Source organism: Manis pentadactyla, chromosome 4 (assembly GCF_030020395.1).
Source record: "Manis pentadactyla isolate mManPen7 chromosome 4, mManPen7.hap1, whole genome shotgun sequence".
NCBI classification, from domain to species: Eukaryota; Metazoa; Chordata; class Mammalia; order Pholidota; family Manidae; genus Manis; species Manis pentadactyla.
In genome coordinates this window covers 176,596,765-176,618,830 of record NC_080022.1, presented here as the reverse complement: position 1 = coordinate 176,618,830, position 22,066 = coordinate 176,596,765, and the positions used below count along the sequence as shown (strand labels likewise).

At 36.6% G+C, this 22,066-nt stretch overlaps 1 protein-coding gene across 16 annotated transcripts in view; it reads left to right on the top strand.

Annotated features, from left to right (window-relative positions):
* Positions 1-22,066, top strand: part of BPTF (bromodomain PHD finger transcription factor) — a 158,580-nt gene that overhangs the window by 118,213 nt on the left and 18,301 nt on the right. For 9 of the 16 annotated variants that reach the window (XM_036899870.2, XM_057501623.1, XM_036899868.2 and 6 more), the window contains 9 exons: positions 1,069-1,315; positions 1,674-1,835; positions 2,058-2,209; positions 3,109-3,217; positions 8,145-8,362; positions 11,184-11,406; positions 12,120-13,039; positions 14,607-14,689; positions 14,979-15,204. In XM_036899870.2, the coding sequence (XP_036755765.2) occupies positions 1,069-1,315; positions 1,674-1,835; positions 2,058-2,209; positions 3,109-3,217; positions 8,145-8,362; positions 11,184-11,406; positions 12,120-13,039; positions 14,607-14,689; positions 14,979-15,204 (2,340 nt within the window). The remainder of the gene's footprint in view (positions 1-1,068; positions 1,316-1,673; positions 1,836-2,057; positions 2,210-3,108; positions 3,218-8,144; positions 8,363-11,183; positions 11,407-12,119; positions 13,040-14,606; positions 14,690-14,978; positions 15,205-22,066) is intronic. The other 7 variants (XM_036899873.2, XM_036899871.2, XM_036899866.2 and 4 more) reach the window with 4 other exon arrangements.

Below are 22,066 nucleotides of genomic sequence, written 5' to 3'. Positions count from 1 at the left end.
TCAAAACTAAAATCCTTTTCTTTTGAAGAATGAGAAATTATGTAAAATACGTTACATTATATTCAGGCATATAAAATGTGTACAAAAGTAGGCCTAAAGATTGGCCGTAATGTCATTGGTGAGCAGTTTACAATGGCAGAAGATAATTCAGCATTGGCATTTGATCTTAGTACACACATCTCTGCTCCACCATTACCTAGCTCTGTGACCTGGGTCAGTTACGCAACCTCTCTGAGTTTCATAGTTTCTTCATCTTTAAATTCACAATACTGCCACTTTATTGGATTGATCTGAGCATTAAATAAGGTAATGAAGGTGAAGCATCTGCTGCCAGGTTTGTGGTCAGTGCTCACCTGTTGTTTTTACATTTGTAAGCTTACACTGTCACGTGGGTTAGCTGTCAGGCTGTGTCAGCATCTGTTACATAACATATACGAATTTTCTTCAGTAACTCTAGTCTGATTAGGTTATACCTCTCTATAAATACTAGTCTGAAGTGTTTTTCCTATAAAAATGTTTGAACTAAACAAAACAAAATGTTTGAACTGAGTGATATAAGAAGTCTAGAAAAATTGTTTTATAATTTTCAGCTTGATTGCATGTTTGCCTACTTGAATAGTGATGTTTAAGTATTAACATGTTCTTTATGATTGGATAAATTAACATTAGAGTAAATTGGAAATGTTTACAGTTCTCTATTTGCTGTCTGCTCCAAATCCACTGCTGAGAAGTAAGGTGTTCCTGTCTCCAGGAAGACTACCCATGTCTCTTATTTTAAGTCACGAAGCTTAGACTTTTGTTCAGGCTGGAAAATTTGATTGTTTTTTTATTTTTTGTTATGAAAAACTTACTACTTCTAATAAAATATATGTGATTTGGAGTCATAAATATTGCCTTCATCAAAAAATTAAATTCAAAGGTAAATTTATAGGGGGCATATTTTCAGGAGTAAACCATTTTAGAAATTTGGTATAGTTCCCTAGATTGGGAGAAACTGTGGCTGGACTTCTCGCATTGTTTTTATTTAGAACTATTTTGGTTCATGTTTTCTCTCCTTGACTCTTCTAGAAACGATTGGAACAACAGAAGCCTACAGTAATTGCAGCTTCCACTACTTCCCCAACAAACAATACAACTAGTACCATCTCTCCAGCACAGAAAGTTATGGTGGCCCCCATCAGTGGCTCAGTTACAACTGGAACTAAAATGGTACTAACCACTAAAGTTGGATCTCCAGCTACAGTTACATTCCAGCAGAACAAGAACTTCCACCAGACCTTTGCTACGTGGGTTAAGCAAGGCCAGTCAAATTCAGGTACACCACTGTGATTAAATAAAAGGTTGTTTTCATTCAAGAGAAAGAAATGCTAAGCCTTTACCTACTGAAATGAAACATTTCTGTAGAAAATTATTTTTCTTCTACAGCTGATTAAGCAAATAAGCTGTAACAGTTGGTTTGTTACAGATAATAATTCATAATATTACATTAGCAAAACTCCTCTCTTACATTATATCCCTTTCAACATTTAGTTCACTTACTTGGAGTGGAGAGGAATGACTTTCTTAAAAATACAAAATGAGCTACATTTCATGCATTGGTGCCCTTCCTAGAAGTCACTACGTTGCTGGTTATTTTAAATCTAAAGCTTATTAAATGTCTTATACCCCATTAGCCACCAGCACAGCTGCCACATCTGCTACAACCATTGCCAGCACAGGTCAGACGTTCCAAATTACAGGCAATCCAGTCACTATGGCAGGAAAAGTAATTACCAAACTGCCACTTCCTGCAAACAGCAAGATTGTCGCTGTAAATGTGCCAGCAACACAAGGAGGTAAGGGAAATGTGAAGTTGTAATTCACATTTGCCAGATCATACTGTTACCATTATTTTTCATTTCCTTTTCACTGATTTCAGTCCTTGGATCTCACATTCTGTGTAGCCCACTATAAAACCCTGCCACACGTAGTTTCTTCTCAGAAACCAAGCAATGCCTGATCCTTTCTATTAAAAGGGCAGGTCATTAATTACTTCTTCATCTTTTTTTTTTTTTAAGGTGTTGTTCAAGTACAGCAGAAAGTCCTGGGTATCATTCCATCAAGTACAGGTACAAGTCAGCAGACCTTTACTTCATTCCAGCCCAGGACAGCAACAGTCACAATCAGGCCCAATACCTCGGGCTCTGGAGGAACCACAAGCACTTCACAAGTAAGAATTTCTTACAGGCTAGGTTAGTTCTGAAGTATTAACCACACCAGGTTGAACTTTTTAGAATGGCCTCTTCCAGGATTAATCCAGCTTCTAGTTTTTTTTTGCTTTTTACTTACTCTGTGACAAATTACTGGTATTTTAAAAACCTATTGATTATATTTCTAAATAAAAATGATACATGAAGTGTTAATTCTTAACATTTAGCTAATAGAACATTAGTATAGTTTATGAATCATAAGAATTGCTTTCTAGGATTTTATAAAGAAAATTCCTTTGTATGAAACAATGGACAGTGCTGACCCACCCAAGGAAACTGGCTGTGCAGCTAAGATATAGAATGAAAAATACAATCCATAACACTGTACTAGTTTGTTACCAGTTGATATGCACATACATTAGATACATCATTTCTTTGGCACTAGTATTTTGGAAAAGGTTTAAAGTTTTGCAGACTTGAAAATGTTCTGAACCTAACTATAAAACTGAAAATCACATGCTCTGTAGTATGTTAAAACTATGAGAGAATGTTGGTTTCTGATCTTACTCTTTTCTCTGGGCTACAGATATGGATTAGATCTCAGGGGAAATAGGACTCAGCATTTTCCTGTGAGCAACTGTGGTGGTTATAGAACAGAGCTTTGCTGTGTCTTGTTTATTCCTTTCAGTCTATAGGCTGTTGTTGGTATCAATGACACAGATATGATCTCATTTAAATTAAATTTTCTTCCCTCAAAATTTCTCTCTGATGCTTAATTTCAAAATAATATCCAAAAACCTCTGTCATTTCTGTAGACAGGTTTATCAATACAGAATTTTTAAAGATCTGTTGTTCTAAGTCCATGGTGCTTTAGTTTTTTAAAAACATTTTAATTTATTGTCCTTTCTGTCGTTTATAGGTAATCACAGGGCCTCAGATCCGCCCTGGTATGACGGTGATTAGAACACCACTCCAACAGTCAACATTAGGAAAGGCAATTATTCGAACACCTGTGATGGTACAGCCAGGTATTGATCCATCCAGTATTATAATTTTACATCTAAACACCTAGTCTAGGAAGTCTGTAGTACTCTGTATTTGGCACTCTGTATGCTAGAAAATACCAATTGGAGTTAAGACTTCGAAGCATACTAAGTTTCTATTCCATTGTGGGAAGCATCCATTGACATTATTTCACTTCTGGCATTGCCAGTAAGAGAAAAGTAGATCTAAGTATGCTTAATAAAAATGCTTTTGAAATCTGTAATAAATGGAATATATATATTCAAATCATTGGAGGAAAGAGAACGAAAGAAAACAATCTGTGTGGCAAAAGATGGAGGTAAAATCAAGGAATCAACTAAGAAACATTTAACCACAACGTAAAATAAGATTACAGAGGCACTGTTAGCCCTTCATTAGTGTGAATGGGATGAGGCTCCTGTATTAAAAGTTGAAGACTGTACAGATTGAGTACAAAAAAAAAAAAACCAGCTATATGTTTATGAGAAACATACCAAACATCAAATTACCACAAATGGTAAAAAATAAAAAGATGGGAAAAAATAAATAAAGTCCATAAAAAGAAGTGGGTTGGAGTTGTAGGACACAGATAACCCTACTCTTATCAGAGTAGATTTCAATGTTAAAAAAATAAGAAAAACATATAGGACAAAGTGAGTCATAAAGCAAAAAACTGTCTGAAATCTAGGAGGAATTAACAGAAGCATAGTAAACCAGAAATAGACTGTGTCAACGTTTTTACCTTTGAGAATAACACATTGATTTTAGATAGTTACAGGCTATTTGTACAAAAATGAATGAGTCATAAGTGAAACTGATGAATTCCACAAAGTAGAATGCATATATAGGTCACATTCATTATAGTAAAGCTAGATAGAAGTCAATACTAAGATACTATACTTAGAAATTTTCAAATGTATGTTGTCATAAGTAACTTTCAGATTAAATAAATATCAAATGTGTAATTACAAACATTACTAAATAGCAAGTAAGCCATGCTGGCAAAGCTGAACTCAGAGGCAAATTAATTCATTCAACAAATATTTGAGCACATACTCTAGGCAGTTGAAATACATTGGTGAGCAAAACAGTCAAGTCCATATTCTTAAATCAAAAGTTAGAAAAATGTAAATACATAGGTAGTAATTAGAAACAGAAAAGGCCATTATTAAAATAAACCATTCTTTAGCAAGTCTATTCTTGAGAACAGGGAACGAAATGCTAGTTTACAGAATTAGGAATGACAAAGTGCTATAAAAATAGGATGAATGTCTTTAAATCAAAGGAGAAGTGTGTAAAGATATCCTTGTAGTAAAACTTCGAGAATTCTCACTGTCCATACTCAGGAACTAAGTCTATTTGAATAACGAGACATAATTATATACTATGGTTATAAATTTCAAGTTTCAGCAGTTCACACCAAGGAAAGAAACTTGGTATGTTGCCATAGAATTACCAATTACCTACAAACAAGAATTCCAGACTTGTGGTTTTATGGGTAAAATTCTTTGAAATAGTTAAGAAATAATTTCTTATAGAAAACATTTCCAGAGCATGGGGGTGAGAAAAGATTAAATCTTACCCATTCCTCTTCTGAGTTTGTGAGTTTTAATTTGAAAAACAGTTTTTTTTAAAGCAGTTTTAAGCAAGATTTACCTCAGAAAAAGTGTAATTCATTATTTCAGTTGCTACAGAGGCAACTAACAAAATTCAGTACCTATTCCTATTTTAAAATAGCCATCAGTTACTGAACATTTTTCTAAAGAAGACATGCAGATGGCCAACAGACACATGAAAAAGATGCTCCACATCGCTAATGATCAGGGAAATGCAAATCAAAACCACAATGAGAGATCACCTCATTCACACCTGTCAGAATGGCCACTATCCAAAAGAAGAAATAACTAGTATTGGCAAGGATGTGAAGAAAAAAGAACCCTCCTACACTGTTGGTAGGAATGTAAATTGGTGCAGCCACTATGGAAAGCAGTATGGAGGTTCCTCAAAAAACTAAAAACAGAAATGCTATATGACCAACTCCTCCTCTAGGAATTTACCCAAAGAAAACAAAATCTCTGATTCAAAAAGATGTATGAACCCTCATATTTTATTGCCACATTATTTACAATAGCCAAGATAGGGAAGCAACCTAAGTGTCCATCAATAGATGAATGGATAAAAACGTGTGGTACATATACACAATGGAATATTATTCAGCCATAAGAAAGAAATCCTGCCATTTGTGGCAACATGGATGGAGCTAGAGGGTGTAAATGCTAAGTGAAATAAGCCAGGTGGAGAAAGACAAACACCATATGATTTCACTTATTTGTGGAATATAAAAACAAAATGAACACAATACCAGTAGTCTCATAGACACTGTCAAGTGTCTGGTGGTTACCATGGCGGCAGTGTTAGAGGGGGTAGGGAGGGTGAAGGGGATGAAAGGATACAAATTCTCAATCATAAGTTATCACAGGGATAGTAGTACAGCATGGAAAATAGAGCCAATGATTCTGTAACACCTTACTATGGTGACAGATAGTAACTGCACTTAGTGGGGGTGAGGATTTAATAATGTGGGTAATTGTTGAACCACTGTGTTGTATACTTAAAACCAGTATAAGGTTGTATATCAGCTATACTTATATATATATATATATATATATATATGTATAAATAAATTTTTAAAAGTCATTTAAGCAGTAACTAAAAGGGAAGATTAAAGGAGAAAAAAATTCATAAATGATAATATACTTAGAAAACTGAAAAAGTATTTGAAAGATGTATAGAACCCTAATGTCTTATGTAGCTGCAGTTACATGTTTGACTGGTATATGTGAATCTATAGCTTCACATATGAATGTGTTTGGTGTTTCACAGGGAAAAGCAAGGTGGGGAGAGTGATAGGAATTGTGGTAGAGAAGTAGAGGGTGGGTGGATATGTGCACTGTGTCTGTGTGCAGATAAACTTACCCCTATTCCTACTATCACAGTAGCCTTTTCCAAAGTGGTATCCACAGACTCTTGGGATGTAAAAAAAAAAAAAATTTTTTTTGTTTTAATTTTTGACTTTGCATTTTGATGATAATCCAAAAACAAATTGACCATGTATAGGTGGTGATGATTTGAATGACCATCTGAATGACCAATCAGTACCAACCCTTTTATCCATCTCTGTTTATGGTGACACCATATCAGTAACAGGTGATCAACTAAAAAGCACTTGACCACACACACTGTACTATTCTCCATTTCACCTTGAAAAACAAGTGGATGAGAAAAACCAAGAAAAATTTAGAAGAAGGTCTAATGGTGGAGAACTTACACTTCCAGTTGTTAAAGCTTATTATAAACCCCTCGAATTAGAGCATGATACCAATAGGAGCAATTAAAGAGCAATATGTGATAATTTGCCATATGACAAATGTGTCATTTTGAATCAGGAAGGAAAGATGAGACTTACCAGTAAATGATGGTGGACTAGTCAGTTGTAGTTTGAGGGGAAATAGACCCAAGAGCATACTTTGGATGGTAGATCTGATTAGAGCAGGCAGGAAGATTTTTAAAGCAATAGTTAAAGCCCCTCCACCCACCAAAAAAGCCTAGAGGCTTAAAAATAAAAAAGCAGACAGCAACATAGGAAAAATACGTATTTGTAATTTATATCTTTAATCTATAAAAAGCTATAAATAAGTAGAAAAAGTAGAGGAGTGAACAGTGGAGAGAAAATTCACAAATGAAGTATAACACGTTGACAGTTTTAGTGCTGACCATCTATGTAATTGAAGAAAGTCAGAGACCATGCTTCTAGGATACTATTGCTGATTGCTGAAATAGCTGACTTCAGTGATAGCATCTAGGATTGGCAAGGGTTCAATGAAATGGGCCTTCAGGTGGTGAGAGTATGAATTGGTACACACTTCCTAAAATTCAATTTATACTATGTTCCTATCATGAACTCAGTGATTTGGGAGGGAGTTTATTCTAAGGAAATAATTAGAAGCAGATAAAAATGTATAAGCAAGGATTTTACCATGGAATTATTTAAAAAAACAAAAAAGACAAAATATTCTAAGTGTCAAAATAGCTCAATTTTGTACATATGCAATAATGCTAAACACCAGCCATTAAAAGAAATACATGTATTCACCTAAGGAAAAAAGACAAGAAATGAATATAAACTTGAGAAACGTGATGCTATCCGCTAAATTAATAATAGATTACAACGATGTAAATATACAGTGAGCTACCAAATAAGTACTCTAAGCAACCACTCCAGAAGGGAAAAAATTCTACCTGCTTTTTCTTTCAGTTTCAGGAAGTTATGAGAAATGGAAATTTTTAGAAGACTAAATACGTTCCAGTTAAACTTCATTCACTCAGTGGTTGTTTACTGAGCAATAACTTGGATGCGTTCTCTGAGCTCTTTGCCCTAGTATTGACTATACAGCAATCCTTGCCGTCCTGGTTCTCCCAGATCCTCTGGCAAATATAAGAAAAGCTCATTTACAATTGTAATTGGTCCAGATCTGTATGTTTTGTTTACAATTCATATGAATTAACTATATATTAGATTTTTTTAAAAGTATTTCTAAGGAGAGGCGGCCTTAAAAATGGCATGTTTTACATACTCTCTCTTGTCTTCTTGCTGCCATTTGGCTTTTGACCTGGGAAGCATACTAATTAAATTTTTTTCACTCTACCACGGATAGCAGGGCCTGGAGAATGGTTGTCGTTGAGCTGAGTGAAACCAGGCTCACTGACAGCTAGGTGGGTCCCTTGGGTGTGAGCCTATGCATTCTTGGGCTATCACATGCCATGTCTTCCTGAAAATTGAAAAGAACACATTCACCTGGAGCGTTGAACAGTATTTCAGCTAAGAATACCGCTAAGGGCATGTAAGCATGCGTAATGTTCCCTGTTGCATAGGTACTCCTCAGCAAGTGATGACTCAGATCGTCAGGGGGCAGCCTGTTTCCACTGCACTCTCTACCCCTACTGCAGTTTCCTCAACACCTGGGCAGAAAGGATTGACTCCAGGAACTTCCACTGCAAATTTACCGTCTTCAACCTCACAGTCCCCTCGCCCGCAACAAGGACAGGTGAAGCTTACCATGGCTCAACTCACTCAGTTAACGCAGGGCCATGTAAGTAATGTGACTTCATTTTAACTTACTTATTTTTGGTGTAGGTTTAAAAACATGTATTTTCAGAAGTTTAAAGTGTACTTAACACTAAGAAATGGCTGCTTCCTAGAGTCAAACAGAAAGACTTATTAAAGGAAAGATGATAAACCTCAGTCATCTAGAGTCCTTTGACCAGAAGCTGTAACAGTGAGACAGATATCCCTTTTAACCAAAATTTTATAGTTGTCCAATTTCCATGGGAAAAAAAAAAATTTAAATACATTAGGCTGCTTCCTTGCAATATTCAACGTTGTCATCAGTTCCTCCAGTAGTAATCAATAGATTGAATGCAGTTTGTCAGAATCCCAAGAGATATTTTTGTGGAATGTGACAAGCTGATTTTTAAAATATATATGGCAGTGCAAAGGATCAAGAATAGCTAAAACACTTCTGAAGAACAGGAGGATTTTACACTTTGTGATAACCTGATACCAAAGCTTAATTTTATAATGCTTCACTAATTAATACAGTAAGCTACTGACACAAGGATAGACCAGCAGAACAATAGAGAATGCAGAAAGTAACCCCTGCATGTGTGAATATTTGTTTATATGATAGAGATGGCATTGCAGATCACTGAGGAAAAAACAGAGTTTTTGGTAAATGGTGCTGGGATGATTGAGTATATATGGGAAACCGTGAAATTGGACCACTACCTCACTTATAACTTCAGTTCCAGGAGGATAAAAGGGTTAACTGAATGGTAAAGCTGTAATACTTTCAGAAACTAAGAAGATAATTCTTACAACCTTAGAATAGGAAAGAAAGGCTTTCTTAAACACACAAAAAACACCATAAGGGAAGAGATTTATAAATTCAGCCTACATTAAAAATAAAAACTTAAGATCATCAGACCTTATAAAAGAAGGTGAAAAGAAAGAGAGAAGGTGTAAATACAACTAAGGACTATTATCCAGAACATATGAAGAACTACTACAAATCAAGAAGGAAAAACCCAGTAGCTCAGTGGGAAAAAGAGTAAACTTAATGAGGAAAGAGAAAATCTAAATATTTTTTTTTAACCTGCGGAACTTTTATTAGTAATGAGGAAAATGTATATTAAAACCATATACCTAGGAGATTGGCGTAAGTTAAAATGTTGGACAAGTCGAGTTAGCAAAGACATGAGGCAGAATGAACTCTCTTGTACAACTGGTAGTAGTTTAAATTAATTGAGCCATTTTGGAAAACTTCTAGACATTATCTAGCAAAGTTGAGGTAGGCATGCCCCAGACCCTACTGGCTTTCATTTTAGGTATATTTGCTAGAGAAATTCTTGTTCAGGTAAGCACCAGGATAATGGACATGAATATTCATAACAGCTTTGCTCATAAGAGTCAAAAACTGAGAACAACCCTAATGTCTTTCTATAATCAATTTGATGAATTGTGGTACATTGCTATAGCAATGAAAAAAAAAACCACAGCCCCACAGAACTGCATTGTTGAGCTAAAGAAGTAAGTGACAAGCATACGCTGTGATTTCATTTGCATAAAGCTCAGAGACAGGTAACACTAGCTATATTGTGTTAGAGATACAGGGTTACTGCATTGCCTGCCTGGACGGGGCACCATTCCCATGATACTCCTCTTGGATGGTGCTCCTAAAGCTGTGAACCTGTGGCCCTATGAAAATCTACAACTAAGAAACAGCCCTATGAAGTAATGCAGTGTTAATCATAGTAGTTATCAAAACAGTGAGAGAAGTGATTGCCTCTAGAGGAAAAAAAGAAAGGGATTTAAGATCAGAGCAAGTCACATGGGGGCTTCTTGGATACTGGCAATGATGATCTGAGTGCTGGTTTTATAGATGTTCACTTTATAATTATTCCTTAAGCTGGTGTTTTATGTATTTGTTAATGTGCACAAAAGTATGTTTTAGAAAAGCATAAGGGATTCATGAGTAAAGTAAATGGAGCTTAGTATTAATACATGGAACTTTGTGGCATCAGTTTTAGCTGCTGGGATTTTGGCATGGGTTGCGTTTAGTTTTGCTTTCTAACTCTCTGCCTTGTTCCTGGTAGTTAAGGTTGTTGCATTAGTAAGTCCTGGACGGAAGAGGCAGTACACAAGGAATTATTAGTTCCTAGTTCCCATTTTGATAAACTACTCAAACATTAGAGACTCTCCCAACTTGGTATTTGCATTCCATGTCTAACCCTAAGCTTTTTATATTTTAGTACACGTAAATATACACCATAGGTAATTTGGTACATAATTGAAAAAACTGAACCTAGGAGACCCAGGTTCCACATTTTATCTCACCTGTAACTTAGTCTCTAAATACAGGCAAGGGACTTGAACTTTCTAACCTAAGTTTTTAACTGGTAATAAGATTATAGTAGTATTTTTCTCTCCCTACTCCACAAAGTCGGAAGTCCATTGTTAGAATCAAGTGAGGCAGTATGTATAAAGATGCTTTGAAAATTGTAAAATAATATGAACATAAGGTGGTTTAAATCAGAATTTTGTGGAGACATGAGTCATTTAGTTCAATGCCCTTCTTTTGCGGACTAGGAGGTTTGGACATGGAGAGGTAATGCTGCTTGTAGACAGACATCTCATGGGGCTGGAGCTCTGGTAGTTAGTTCATAGGTTTTTTTCCAATAAACATCACTGTTCTTAAATATTCTTATTTTAGTTATCTAAATTCCTTCTGGTGCTGTTCTTTAGACATCCAAATATATATTTTCGTTATATTAAAGGATCTTTTCACCATAAATTAGTATACTTAGAGGTTGATGCTTTGAACACTGTTTACATGTTATGTGTTTTATCCATAGGGTGGCAACCAAGGTTTGACAGTAGTAATTCAAGGACAAGGTCAAACTACTGGACAACTGCAGTTGATACCTCAAGGGGTGACTATACTTCCAGGTCCAGGACAGCAGCTAATGCAAGCTGCGATGCCAAATGGTACTGTTCAGCGATTCCTCTTCACCCCGTTGGCCACAACAGCCTCAACAGCCAGCACCAGCACCACCGCAGTTTCCACTACAGCAGCAGGTAGGAGGTGGGGGTGATCACGTGCTGTGTGTGACTACCACCTGTTGGTGGGCTAGCTGAGGGGGCAGGAGGACCAGTGCTTACTTTTGGGAGGATGTACCTTAAGCCAATGGGCTTAACAACTGACTGGTCAACCTCACAAGAGCTTGATAAGATCTCATTCTTACAGGCTCCTTAGCACCCCATCTCCCCAGGAAAAAATATAGAGAGGTGAGGGTCTCAGCAAAAAGTAATGGGTATCATGATGATATGCCACACTTACTCCTTGCTGTGCCTTATAGGCACTGACTGAGGCAGTGAGGGTGGACATATCCAGCTCATAGCCTACACTTGAGAGAGCTACAGGTCCAGATCCACTTTGTTAGCCTCCTGCTACAAGCTGCTCTCATCATACTATAGGAGAAATGAGGGTTTAGCATTAGCCGACACCAGAAGATCTGGCAGATTTCCCAAGACCACACCTTGCTTTAGAAACTGGTGCTCTGCAGAGTTAGCAAAATATGTAGAGGGTGGCCACGAAACAAGTCCCATACTTGGGGGGACTTGTTAGCAGATTCCTAACCCAAGTGTGTCTAAATGGAGTGTTTAGAAGACATCAGTCTTCTGTACAGAAATGCAACATTCTCACCTTTAGAAAATTCCATTCAAATTCTTCTTTAACCATGGTCTTACATTCTAGAGTAATAGAAATATTTGGTCTTTCCTTTTCACAGGTACAAGTGAACAAAGACAGAGTAAATCATCCCCCCCAACACAGACACAGGTGCAACAAGCCAGAAACCTGCCACCAGCTCAGTCATCGAGTGTGAGTCCTCCAGAAACCCAGCCACAGACTGCTCAGCCTTCTGCTCAGCCCCAGCCCCAAACTCAGCCCCAGTCCCCGGCTCAGCCTGAAGTTCAGACTCAGCCCGAAGTTCAGACCCCAACAACTGTGGCATCCCATGTCCCTCCTGAAGCACAGGCCACCCAGACACAGTCATCCAGACCCCAAGGTGCAGTACAGAGTCAGCCTCAAAGTAATGTCCAAGGACAGTCGCCTGCTCGCGTCCAGAGTCCACCACAGTCCCGAATACGTCCATCAACTCCATCCCAAGTGTCTCCCGGACAGCAATCCCAGGTTCAGACTACAGCCTCACAACCGATTCCAATTCAGCCACATACATCTCTTCAGATACCTCCCCAGGGCCAGCCACAGTCACAACCCCAGGTACAGTCTTCAACTCAAACTCTTTCATCAGGACAAACGTTAAGTCAAGTTACTGTTACATCCCCATCCTGTCCTCAGCTCCAAACACAGCAGCCACAGCCCCAAGTCATTGCTGTGCCTCAGCTGCAACAAGTCCAGGTGCTCTCTCAGATCCAGTCGCAGGTTGTGGCTCAGATACAGGCTCAGCAAGGTGGTGTGCCCCAGCAAATCAAACTCCAGTTACCTATTCAAATTCAGCAAAGCAGTCCTGTGCAGACTCACCAGATTCAGAATGTGGTTACAGTGCAGGCAGCCAGTGTGCAAGAGCAGTTGCAAAGGGTTCAGCAACTCAGGGATCAGCAGCAAAAGAAGAAACAGCAACAGATAGAAATTAAGCGGGAACACACTCTCCAAGCTTCTAATCAAAGTGAAATCATTCAGAAACAGGTAAAGTTACTAAGTAAAAGCAGCATGTTCAGTAGTTTGAATTATTGTGCTGTGCAGTAGACTTAGTGTTGGTTGTGTTAGGTTTCCTAAATGAGACCAAATCATTAATGTTTTGATTTAGAAGCAGCACTGGATTGAGCAAAAAATACTGAATGACTACTGTGGTTTGAACTGTTGGTTGTATATAAACAATCAGTGCTTATTAGAAAAACTACCTGTATTTTGGAAGAACTGAGATGGGAAGAATGGTGTTAGGAGTTTAAGTATCATTAAGACAAAACTTAAAGGTGTACATTTTAAAGCCACTTCAGGCATCATAGCACTTTGTTTGAAGTTATCTACAGTTATCAATCCCTAGTTTGCATGTAGACTAAGCAAACTATAGATAAACTATAAACTTGTTTGCCTTTCTAGCCACACTTTCATAAGAAAGTTTTAGATACTGTTACTCCATAGCTGAAATGAAAAGTGGCACTAGACAGCATTTTAGCAAAGTGAGGCAATTCAGGTGCGTAAAATTAGGCTACCTCAATGAAGTCGTGTGTGTGACATCCTGTAGCATCACTGAAGGAAACTGCGTCCACAGCGTCCTCACGAGTCAGGAGTTTGAGTGTGGATTTCAGGTGTCCAACTCGTGAGACCTCATTCAGGTCCTGGGTCTCCCATTCACTCCGTTGCACTCACTCAATCTCGCCTGAACTATATCTTCATTAAAACTCCCTCCCTTTCCAGCCACACAAGTTTATTGTAATGATAAATGAGGTCATCTATGTAGAAGCACTTATTTTATTTTTTATTGAAATACATTTGGCACAAAACATTGTGTAAATTCCTGGTACAACATGTTGGTTTGATACATTTATATTATTGTCATTGTAGTGATAATTAGCACCTCTGTCATGTCACATAAGTATCATTTCTTTTCAGTAGTTGGAATAATTAAGACCTAGTCTCTCAGCAAGGTGGATGATTATTATAATACAACTCTGTTGTTAGAAGGGATTTTAAAGGTGTATGGTTCTTACAGACGTAAATATTATAAAACTATTGTCAAAATATAGTATGTTCAAGTGCATTATTGCCCAGATTTTAGTGCCATATAGTCTATAAATTGAGAATTATTTCATTATCTGTCTTTAATCTCTGTACAGTGTGGTACAGAGAGGGGTGGTATCTTTGAAGTTAATGCTTGACAAGACAGCGTAATGTTAAGAAACATGACCTTTGGAGAATGATAACCAGGTTACAATCTCAACTTTTCTACTTATTTAATCTCAAATAATTTAATTTCTTTATGTCTCAGTATCTTATTTATAAAATTATCCCTACCTTTATCAGTGTCATAAGGAACAAATAAGGTAATACCAAATAATTACCTAGCACAGTGTCCAGTACATGGTAAGCACACAGGCCATATAATAGCTCTAATTTTATTTGTATTATGATATAAAATTCTTACAATTTCTTTGGGAAACATACATGTACTCAGATTTCTTCTATTGTTATCTGTGTACCAACTTGTGGTCATGATAAAATGCACGCTTTTGGATTTTGTTCTGTCCTGAAGGTGGTGATGAAGCATAATGCTGTAATAGAACATTTAAAGCAGAAAAAGACCATGACTCCAGCTGAAAGAGAAGAGAATCAAAGGTAGGGAGACATGTTTACAACCCAGTAACACATGGTCTCATTATAGATCAGTCTGTCGTCTTTAGCATGTTCATGCACAGGAGTTCTGAGTTTATATTTTATTTTGATTAAAGTTCATTAGATGAGAACACTTGGCACTACTAGGTGCTCATAACTAGTTTGAATCACTCTTTGAGGCTTTCCAGTCACAGAAAGTTTGTTTATTAATTGTAGAGCCATAGAAAAATCCTGTCTTAAGCCTCTCAGAATGAAATGCCCAGCATTACATAGGCTGTGTATTTCTCTCTAGAATGATTGTCTGTAACCAGGTGATGAAGTATATTTTGGATAAGATAGATAAAGAAGAAAAGCAGGCAGCAAAGAAACGGAAGCGTGAAGAGAGTGTGGAACAGAAACGTAGCAAGCAGAATGCTACCAAGCTCTCTGCACTGCTCTTCAAACACAAAGAGCAGCTCAAAGCCGAAATACTGAAAAAGAGAGCACTCCTGGACAAAGATCTACAAATTGAAGTGCAGGTAAGAAGGTGCTTCGTTTCCTTCTGTGTCTAGTGGTTAGCATCTAATTTTATTCTTTTTTCCCTTGAAATTTTGGTTAAGCTTAAAATTTCAACTTATTTTCTAGAACTCACATTTACATACATGGTGTAAAAAAGCAGTGAGGCACATGTCTTTTGAAGCAAGAGAGATTTTATATCTAAATTTATATTGCAGTCTCTAAACTTAGCCACTCTAAGAGGTTAGTCTATTGATTCAAACATTTGAGAACTCTCTTGGGAGTAAGTCTCAAGACTTACTACCTGCAACATAGTCTCTCCAAAAAGCCATATGGAGCCAAGTTTCATGAGACAGGTAAACAAGAGAAACTGAAAAATTATACTGAAAGAATGAAAAATAAAATGTGCCCAATTAAGTAGCACTACGTTTCTTCCTTGACTTGTAACTAAACCTATAGGCATTGCTAATCCTCTGCTTGCCTTGGGGAATTTAATTGAAAAATGAAAGAAAGTATCTATTTATACATATTTAAGCAGCCTTTTAAAAGAGAAATAGGCTATTGGAAGCATACCTAAAAGTGCCTTGTATATTCTAAGAAGGTGAGAAATACTAAGAAATATTGGTCAACCCATCAACTAACATTACACATAATTCTGAGACATTAGAGGTCTTCCCACTAAAGTTAAGAAACCAGATGCCAAAAATCAACATTATTATGTAACATCTCTGGCAATTCGATTTAATGTGTTAAGCAAAAAAAGAATAAATAGTTATTGTGCATGATGTGATTATTGTATCAAAAACCCCAAAAGAGAAATTATTAATAGTTATGGTAGTTATGGTCAGGTAGTTACTTACTAGAAAAAAGACTGCAGCCATTATCAAAGTGTGATTAAAGAGCCAATTCATAGTAGTAACAGAATATGTAAAATACTACCTTCCACCTTGAATTAAGATACAATTCAGATTTAAAAATTTAATGTAAAAAAAAAGAAAACCACAGAAATGATAGAAGAAAACATGATTGTCATTTTGGTAGTCTTGGATTGGGGAAAACCACTCCTAAGTGTTAAAATTCCAAATGCCACAAAGGAAAAAGATTTGATGACATGAGAAGAAAACATTAGGAAAATTAATACCATAAAGACTCTGAAAACCAATAATAAACACGAAAAGAAAATTTGTAACATTTATGGCAGAGTTAGTATTCCTACAATTCAAAGACCTCTTAAGTCAATAAGAAAGAGATGAACATTTAACTAGATGAGGGGAATCCTTTCACAACTTTCATGTATATCAAATCACTACGGTGTACACTTTAAATATCGTACAGTTTTGTCAATTATACCTCAATAAAGCTGAAGTAAAGAAAAAAAGAATACCCTAGTAGAAAATGTGTAAAACACATAAGCAATTTTCAAGCTAACTACTAATGCAAGAAATGAAGATACTATTTTTCTAGAGAAAGTATCATGGCATGTATCAGAGGACTCTAAAATGTGGATACTCTTTGATCCGTTTCACTTCTAGAATTCATCTGCAGAAGAATGAGGCAAAATAACACTAGCAAGGATATAATGAATGTTAATAATAACAAAAATTTGGAGTCAGCTTAAAGTCCACTAAGATTGGTAATCAGTGTTTCTCAACAGGAGCACTTGAGGTCCTTTCAACAGGTCAGCTTTTTACACCCTGCAGGATATTTATCACTGGGTACTGAATGCTAGCTAGTAACACCCCTTTCATTGGAGCAATCCAAACAAATGACCTTGTCACTTCGACATACATTCTCACTCTCTAGAGGTACCTGTATCACACTCAGCTGAGAACCACTGGATTAAATACATTTTGGACTGTCCACCCAGTGGGTGGCCATTTAACAAAATGGTGATTGTAGGATTGTGCTTTTTTGTTTTTAATTCTTTGAGGGAATTCTCAGTGATAAATGCTTGAGTGAAAAATTCAAGTTGCAGAATAGTATATACATATATATATATATATATATTATGTGATATATCCGTTCACTTCACTCAACAGATTGTTTTCTTAACATGTTCTGTCACATACTGTTTCTATTCCCTGTTATGTACTAGTCAAGAAATATTTATAGTCTGTATCCACCACAGATTAATAAATTGGACTTGTACTTTCAGATGTCTTTCAAAGCAGTTACCTTGGTCAACAAATAATAATAATCTGTAAGTCCACCCCCTTCAAAGATAAACATTTAAAATAATTTTAGAATATATCTTATATATTATTTTTAATATATGCATTCATATATAAACACATTTTATACAAAGCAGAATCACACTGGAGGCAGCATATACTGAACATTTTTCTGCATTCAATATACCTTGTCACCATTTTTAAAATGTTATTACTGCAGCAAATACTATATTATACAGTGAGTGGTACTCTTTTTGACAGTATATTACTTAACCTAATGAGGAAGAAAAATTATACTTAAAGAAAATACTCAGCATTGTTTTAACTAGTAGATTATTGCTAAGATAATTTGCTTGGAAGGTCAACATTCAAATGTATGAGTACTAGTATAGTCTTAAAATTTTTAATTTTATTTTTTATTTTCAAGGTATGTGATTGGTCCTTTATTACATATGTATTGGTCCTTGTCTTTTTTTGAAATAGCCTTTATTTTTTTAGAGCAGTTTTAAGTTTACAGGAAAACTATGCCAAAAGTAGAGAGTTCTCCTGTACTTCCCCAGACTCCCAGTTTTCCCCTGTTAACATGTTGCATTAGTGTGGCACATCTGTTACAGTTGATGAGCCAGTATTGATTGACACATTATTACTAACTGAAGTCCATAATTTACACTGTTTCACTCCTTCTGTTGTGCAGTGCTGTTTGTCATGAATCCATGTTATATACAGAATAAAGAATCATATCATTAAAATAAAATACAGAGTAGTTTTCACTGCCCTAAAAATGTTCTATGTTCCACCTTTACAGCACATCCCATCCCTCTCTGCTTGTCTTTTTGATAAAATAATTTCTAACTCATTTTTTAAGTAGAACATACACATTCTGACTATCTCAAATATAGATGTGTTACAAAGTTTTCATCAAATTGTTCTATAAAATTTCTCTTGGAGTGACTTCAGATTCCGTTATTGATCTTGTTAGTTGTCTCTTGTCACATTACGTGTTTTCATTTGGTCTTGATTTTGGTATTTTAAGGGTTATGCTTTTGTTCCCTCTCTTGAAGCTCAGTGTAGACCAGCCAACCCTTAGCATCAAGTAGGGAGCCTGCTTTTGCTACCCCCTCACATGAAGCATGCTGATCCCCTTCTCCCTGCAGAAATAGTAATGTTGGACTGCCATGTCCTGATTCTGAATCTGGAGCCCAGCAGGCCTGCAGTGTTAGCCCTGTTCGTGGTTTTATACTTCCATTCCAGAGACATACATATATCTTATTCAGGCATGGCTATGTCCTTTCAATTTCTGCTTTTGTTTTTTTTGTTATCATTAATCTACAATTACATGAAGAACATTATGTTTACTAGGCTGTCCTCTTCACCAAGTCCCCCCCACATACCTCTTCACAGTCACTGTCCATCAGCATAAAATGTTGTAGAATCACTACTTGTCGTCTTCTCTGTGTTGCACAGCCCTCCCCTTTCCCTCACCCCCCACATTATACATGCTAATCATAATACCCCCTTTCTTCTTCCCCACCCTTATCCCTCCCTACCCTCCCATTCTCCCCAGTCCCTTTCCCTTTGGTAACTGTTAGTCCCTTCTTGGGTTCTGTGATTCTGCTGCTGTTTTGTTCCTTCAGTTTTTCCTTTGTTCTTATACTCCACAGATGAGTGAAATCATTTGGTATTTGTCTTTGTCCACTTGGCTTATTTCACTGAGCATAATACCCTCTAGCTCCATCCATGTTGTTGCAAATGGTAGGATTTGTTTTCTTCTTATGGCTGAATAATATTCCATTGTGTATCTGTACCACATGTTCTTTATCCATTCATCTACTGATGGACACTTAGGTTGCTTCCATTTCTTGGCTATTGTAAATAGTGCTGCGATAAACACAGGGATGCATCTGTCTTTTTCAAACTTGAGTGCTGCATTCTTAGGGTAAATTCCTAGAAGTGGAACTCCTGGGTCAAATGGTAAGTCTATTTTGAGCATTTTGAGGAACCTCCATACTGCTTTCCACAATGGTTGAACTAATTTACATTCCCACCAGCAGTGTAGGAGAGTTCCCCTTTCTCCACAACCTCGCCAACATTTGTTGTTGTTTGTCTTTTGGATGGTAGCCATCCTTACTGGTGTGAGGTGATACCTCATTGTAGTTTTAATTTGCATTTCTCTGATAACTAGCGATGTGGAGCATCTTTTCATGTGTCTTTTGGCCATCTGAATTTCTTCTCCTCTGCCCATTTTTTAATTGGATTATTTGCTTTTTGTTTGTTGAGGTGTGTGAGCTCTTTATGTATTTTGGATGTCAAGCCTTTATCGGATCTGTCATTTACGAATATATTCTCCCATACTGTAGGGTACCTTTATGTTCTATTGATGGTGTCCTTTGCTGTACAGAAGCTTTTCAGCTTGATATAGTCCCATTTGTTCATTTTTGCTTTTGTTTTCCTTGCCCGGGGAGATATGTTCATGAAGAAGTCGCTAATGTTTATGTCCAAGAGATTTTTGCCTATGTTTTTTTCTAAGAATTTTATGGTTTCATGACTTACATTCAGGTCTTTGATCCATTTTGAATTTACTTTTGTGTATGGGGTTAGACAATGATCCAGTTTCATTCTCCTACATGTAGCTGTCCAGTTTTGCCAGCACCATCTATTGAAGAGACTGTCATTTCCCCATTGTATGTCCATGGCTCCTTTATCGAATATTAATTGACCATATATGTTTGGGTTAATGTTTGGAGTCTCTATTCTATTCCACTGGTCTGTGGCTCTGTTCTTGTGCCAGTACCAAATTGTCTTGATTACTATGGCTTTGTAGTAGAGCTTGAAGTTGGAGAGTGTGATCCCCCCCACCTTATTCTTCTTTCTCAGGATTGCTTTGGCTATTCGGGGTCTTTGGTGTTGCCGTATGAATTTTTGAACTATTTGTTCCAGTTCGTTGAAGAATGTTGTTGGTAATTTGATAGGGATTGCATCAAATCTGTATATTGCTTTAGGCAGGATGGCCATTTTGACTATATTAATTCTTCCTAGCCAGGAGCATGGGATGAGTTTCCATTTGTTAGTGTCCTCTTTAATTTCTCTTAAGAGTGTCTTACAGTTTTCAGGGTATAGGTCTTTCACTTATTTGGTTAGGTTTATTCCTAGGTATTTTATTCTTTTTGATGCAATTGTGAATGGAATTGTTTTCCTGATTTCTCTTTCTTTTGGTGCATTGTTAATGTATAGGAAAGCCACAGATTTCTGTGTGTTAATTTTGTATCCTGCAACTTTGCTGTATTCCAATATCAGTTCTAGTAGTTTTGGAGTGGAGTCTTTAGGGTTTTCTATGTACAACATCATGTCATCTGCAAATAGTGACAGTTCAACTTCTTCTTTACCAATCTGGATTCCTTGTATTTCTTTGTTTTGTCTAATTGCGGAGGCTAGGACTTCCAGTGATTTGTTAAATAACAGTGGGGAGAGTGGGCATCCCTGTCTTGTTCCCCATCTCAGAGGAAAAGCTTTCAGCTTCTCGCTATTCAGTATGATGTTAGCTGTGGGTTTATCATATATGGCCTTTATTATGTTGAGGTACTTGCCCTCTATATCCATTTTGCTGAGAGTTTTTATCATGAATGGATGTTGAATTTTGTTGAATGCTTTTTCAGCATCTATGGAGATGATCATATGGTTTTTGTCGTTTTTGTTTATGTGGTGGATGATGTTGATGGATTTTTGAATCTTGTACAATCCTTGCATCCCTGGGATGATTCCCACTTGGTCGTGGTATATGATCCTTTTGATATATTTTTGAATTCGGTTTGCTAATATTTTATTGAGTATTTTTGCATCTACGTTCATCAGGGATATTGGTCTGTAATTTTCTTTTTTGGTGGGGTCTTTGCCTGGTTTTGGTATTAGGGTGATGTTGGCTTCATAGAATGAGTTTGGGAGTATTCCCTCCTTTTCTATTTTTTGGAAAACTTTAAGGAGAATGGGTATTATATCTTCTCTGTATGTCTGATAAAATTCCGAGGTAAATCCGTCTGGTCCGGGGGTTTTGTTCTTGGGTAGTTTTTTGATTACCACTTCAATTTCTTTGCTCGTAATTGGTTTGTTTAACTTTTGTGTTTCTTCCTTGGTCAGTCTTGGAAGGTTGTATTTTTCTAGGAAGTTGTCCATTTCTTCTAGGTTTTCCAGCTTGTTAGCATATAGTTTTCTGTAGTATTCTCTAATAATTCTTTGTATTTCTGTGGAGTCTGTCATGATTTTTTCCATTTTTGTTTCTGATTCTGTTGATTTGTGTTGATTCTCTTTTTCTCTTAATAAGTTTGGCTAGAGGCTTATCTATTTTGTTTATTTTCTCAAAGAACCAGCTCTTGGTTTCATTGATTTTTTTTCTGTTGTTTTATTCTTCTCAATTTTGTTTATTTCTTCTCTGATCTTTATTATGTCCCTCCTTCTGCTGACTTTAGGCCTCATTTGTTCTTCTTTTTCCAGTTTCGATAATTGTGATGTTAGACTATTCATTTGGGTTTGTTCTTCCTTCTTTAAGTATGCCTGGATTGCTATATACTTTCCTCTTAAGACTGCTTTCGCTGCTTCCCACAGAAGTTGGGGCTTTGTGTTGTTGTTGTCATTTGTTTCCATATATTCCTTGATCTCTATTTTAATTTGTTCGTTGATCCATTGATTATTTAGGAGCATGTTGTTAAGCCTCCATGTGTTT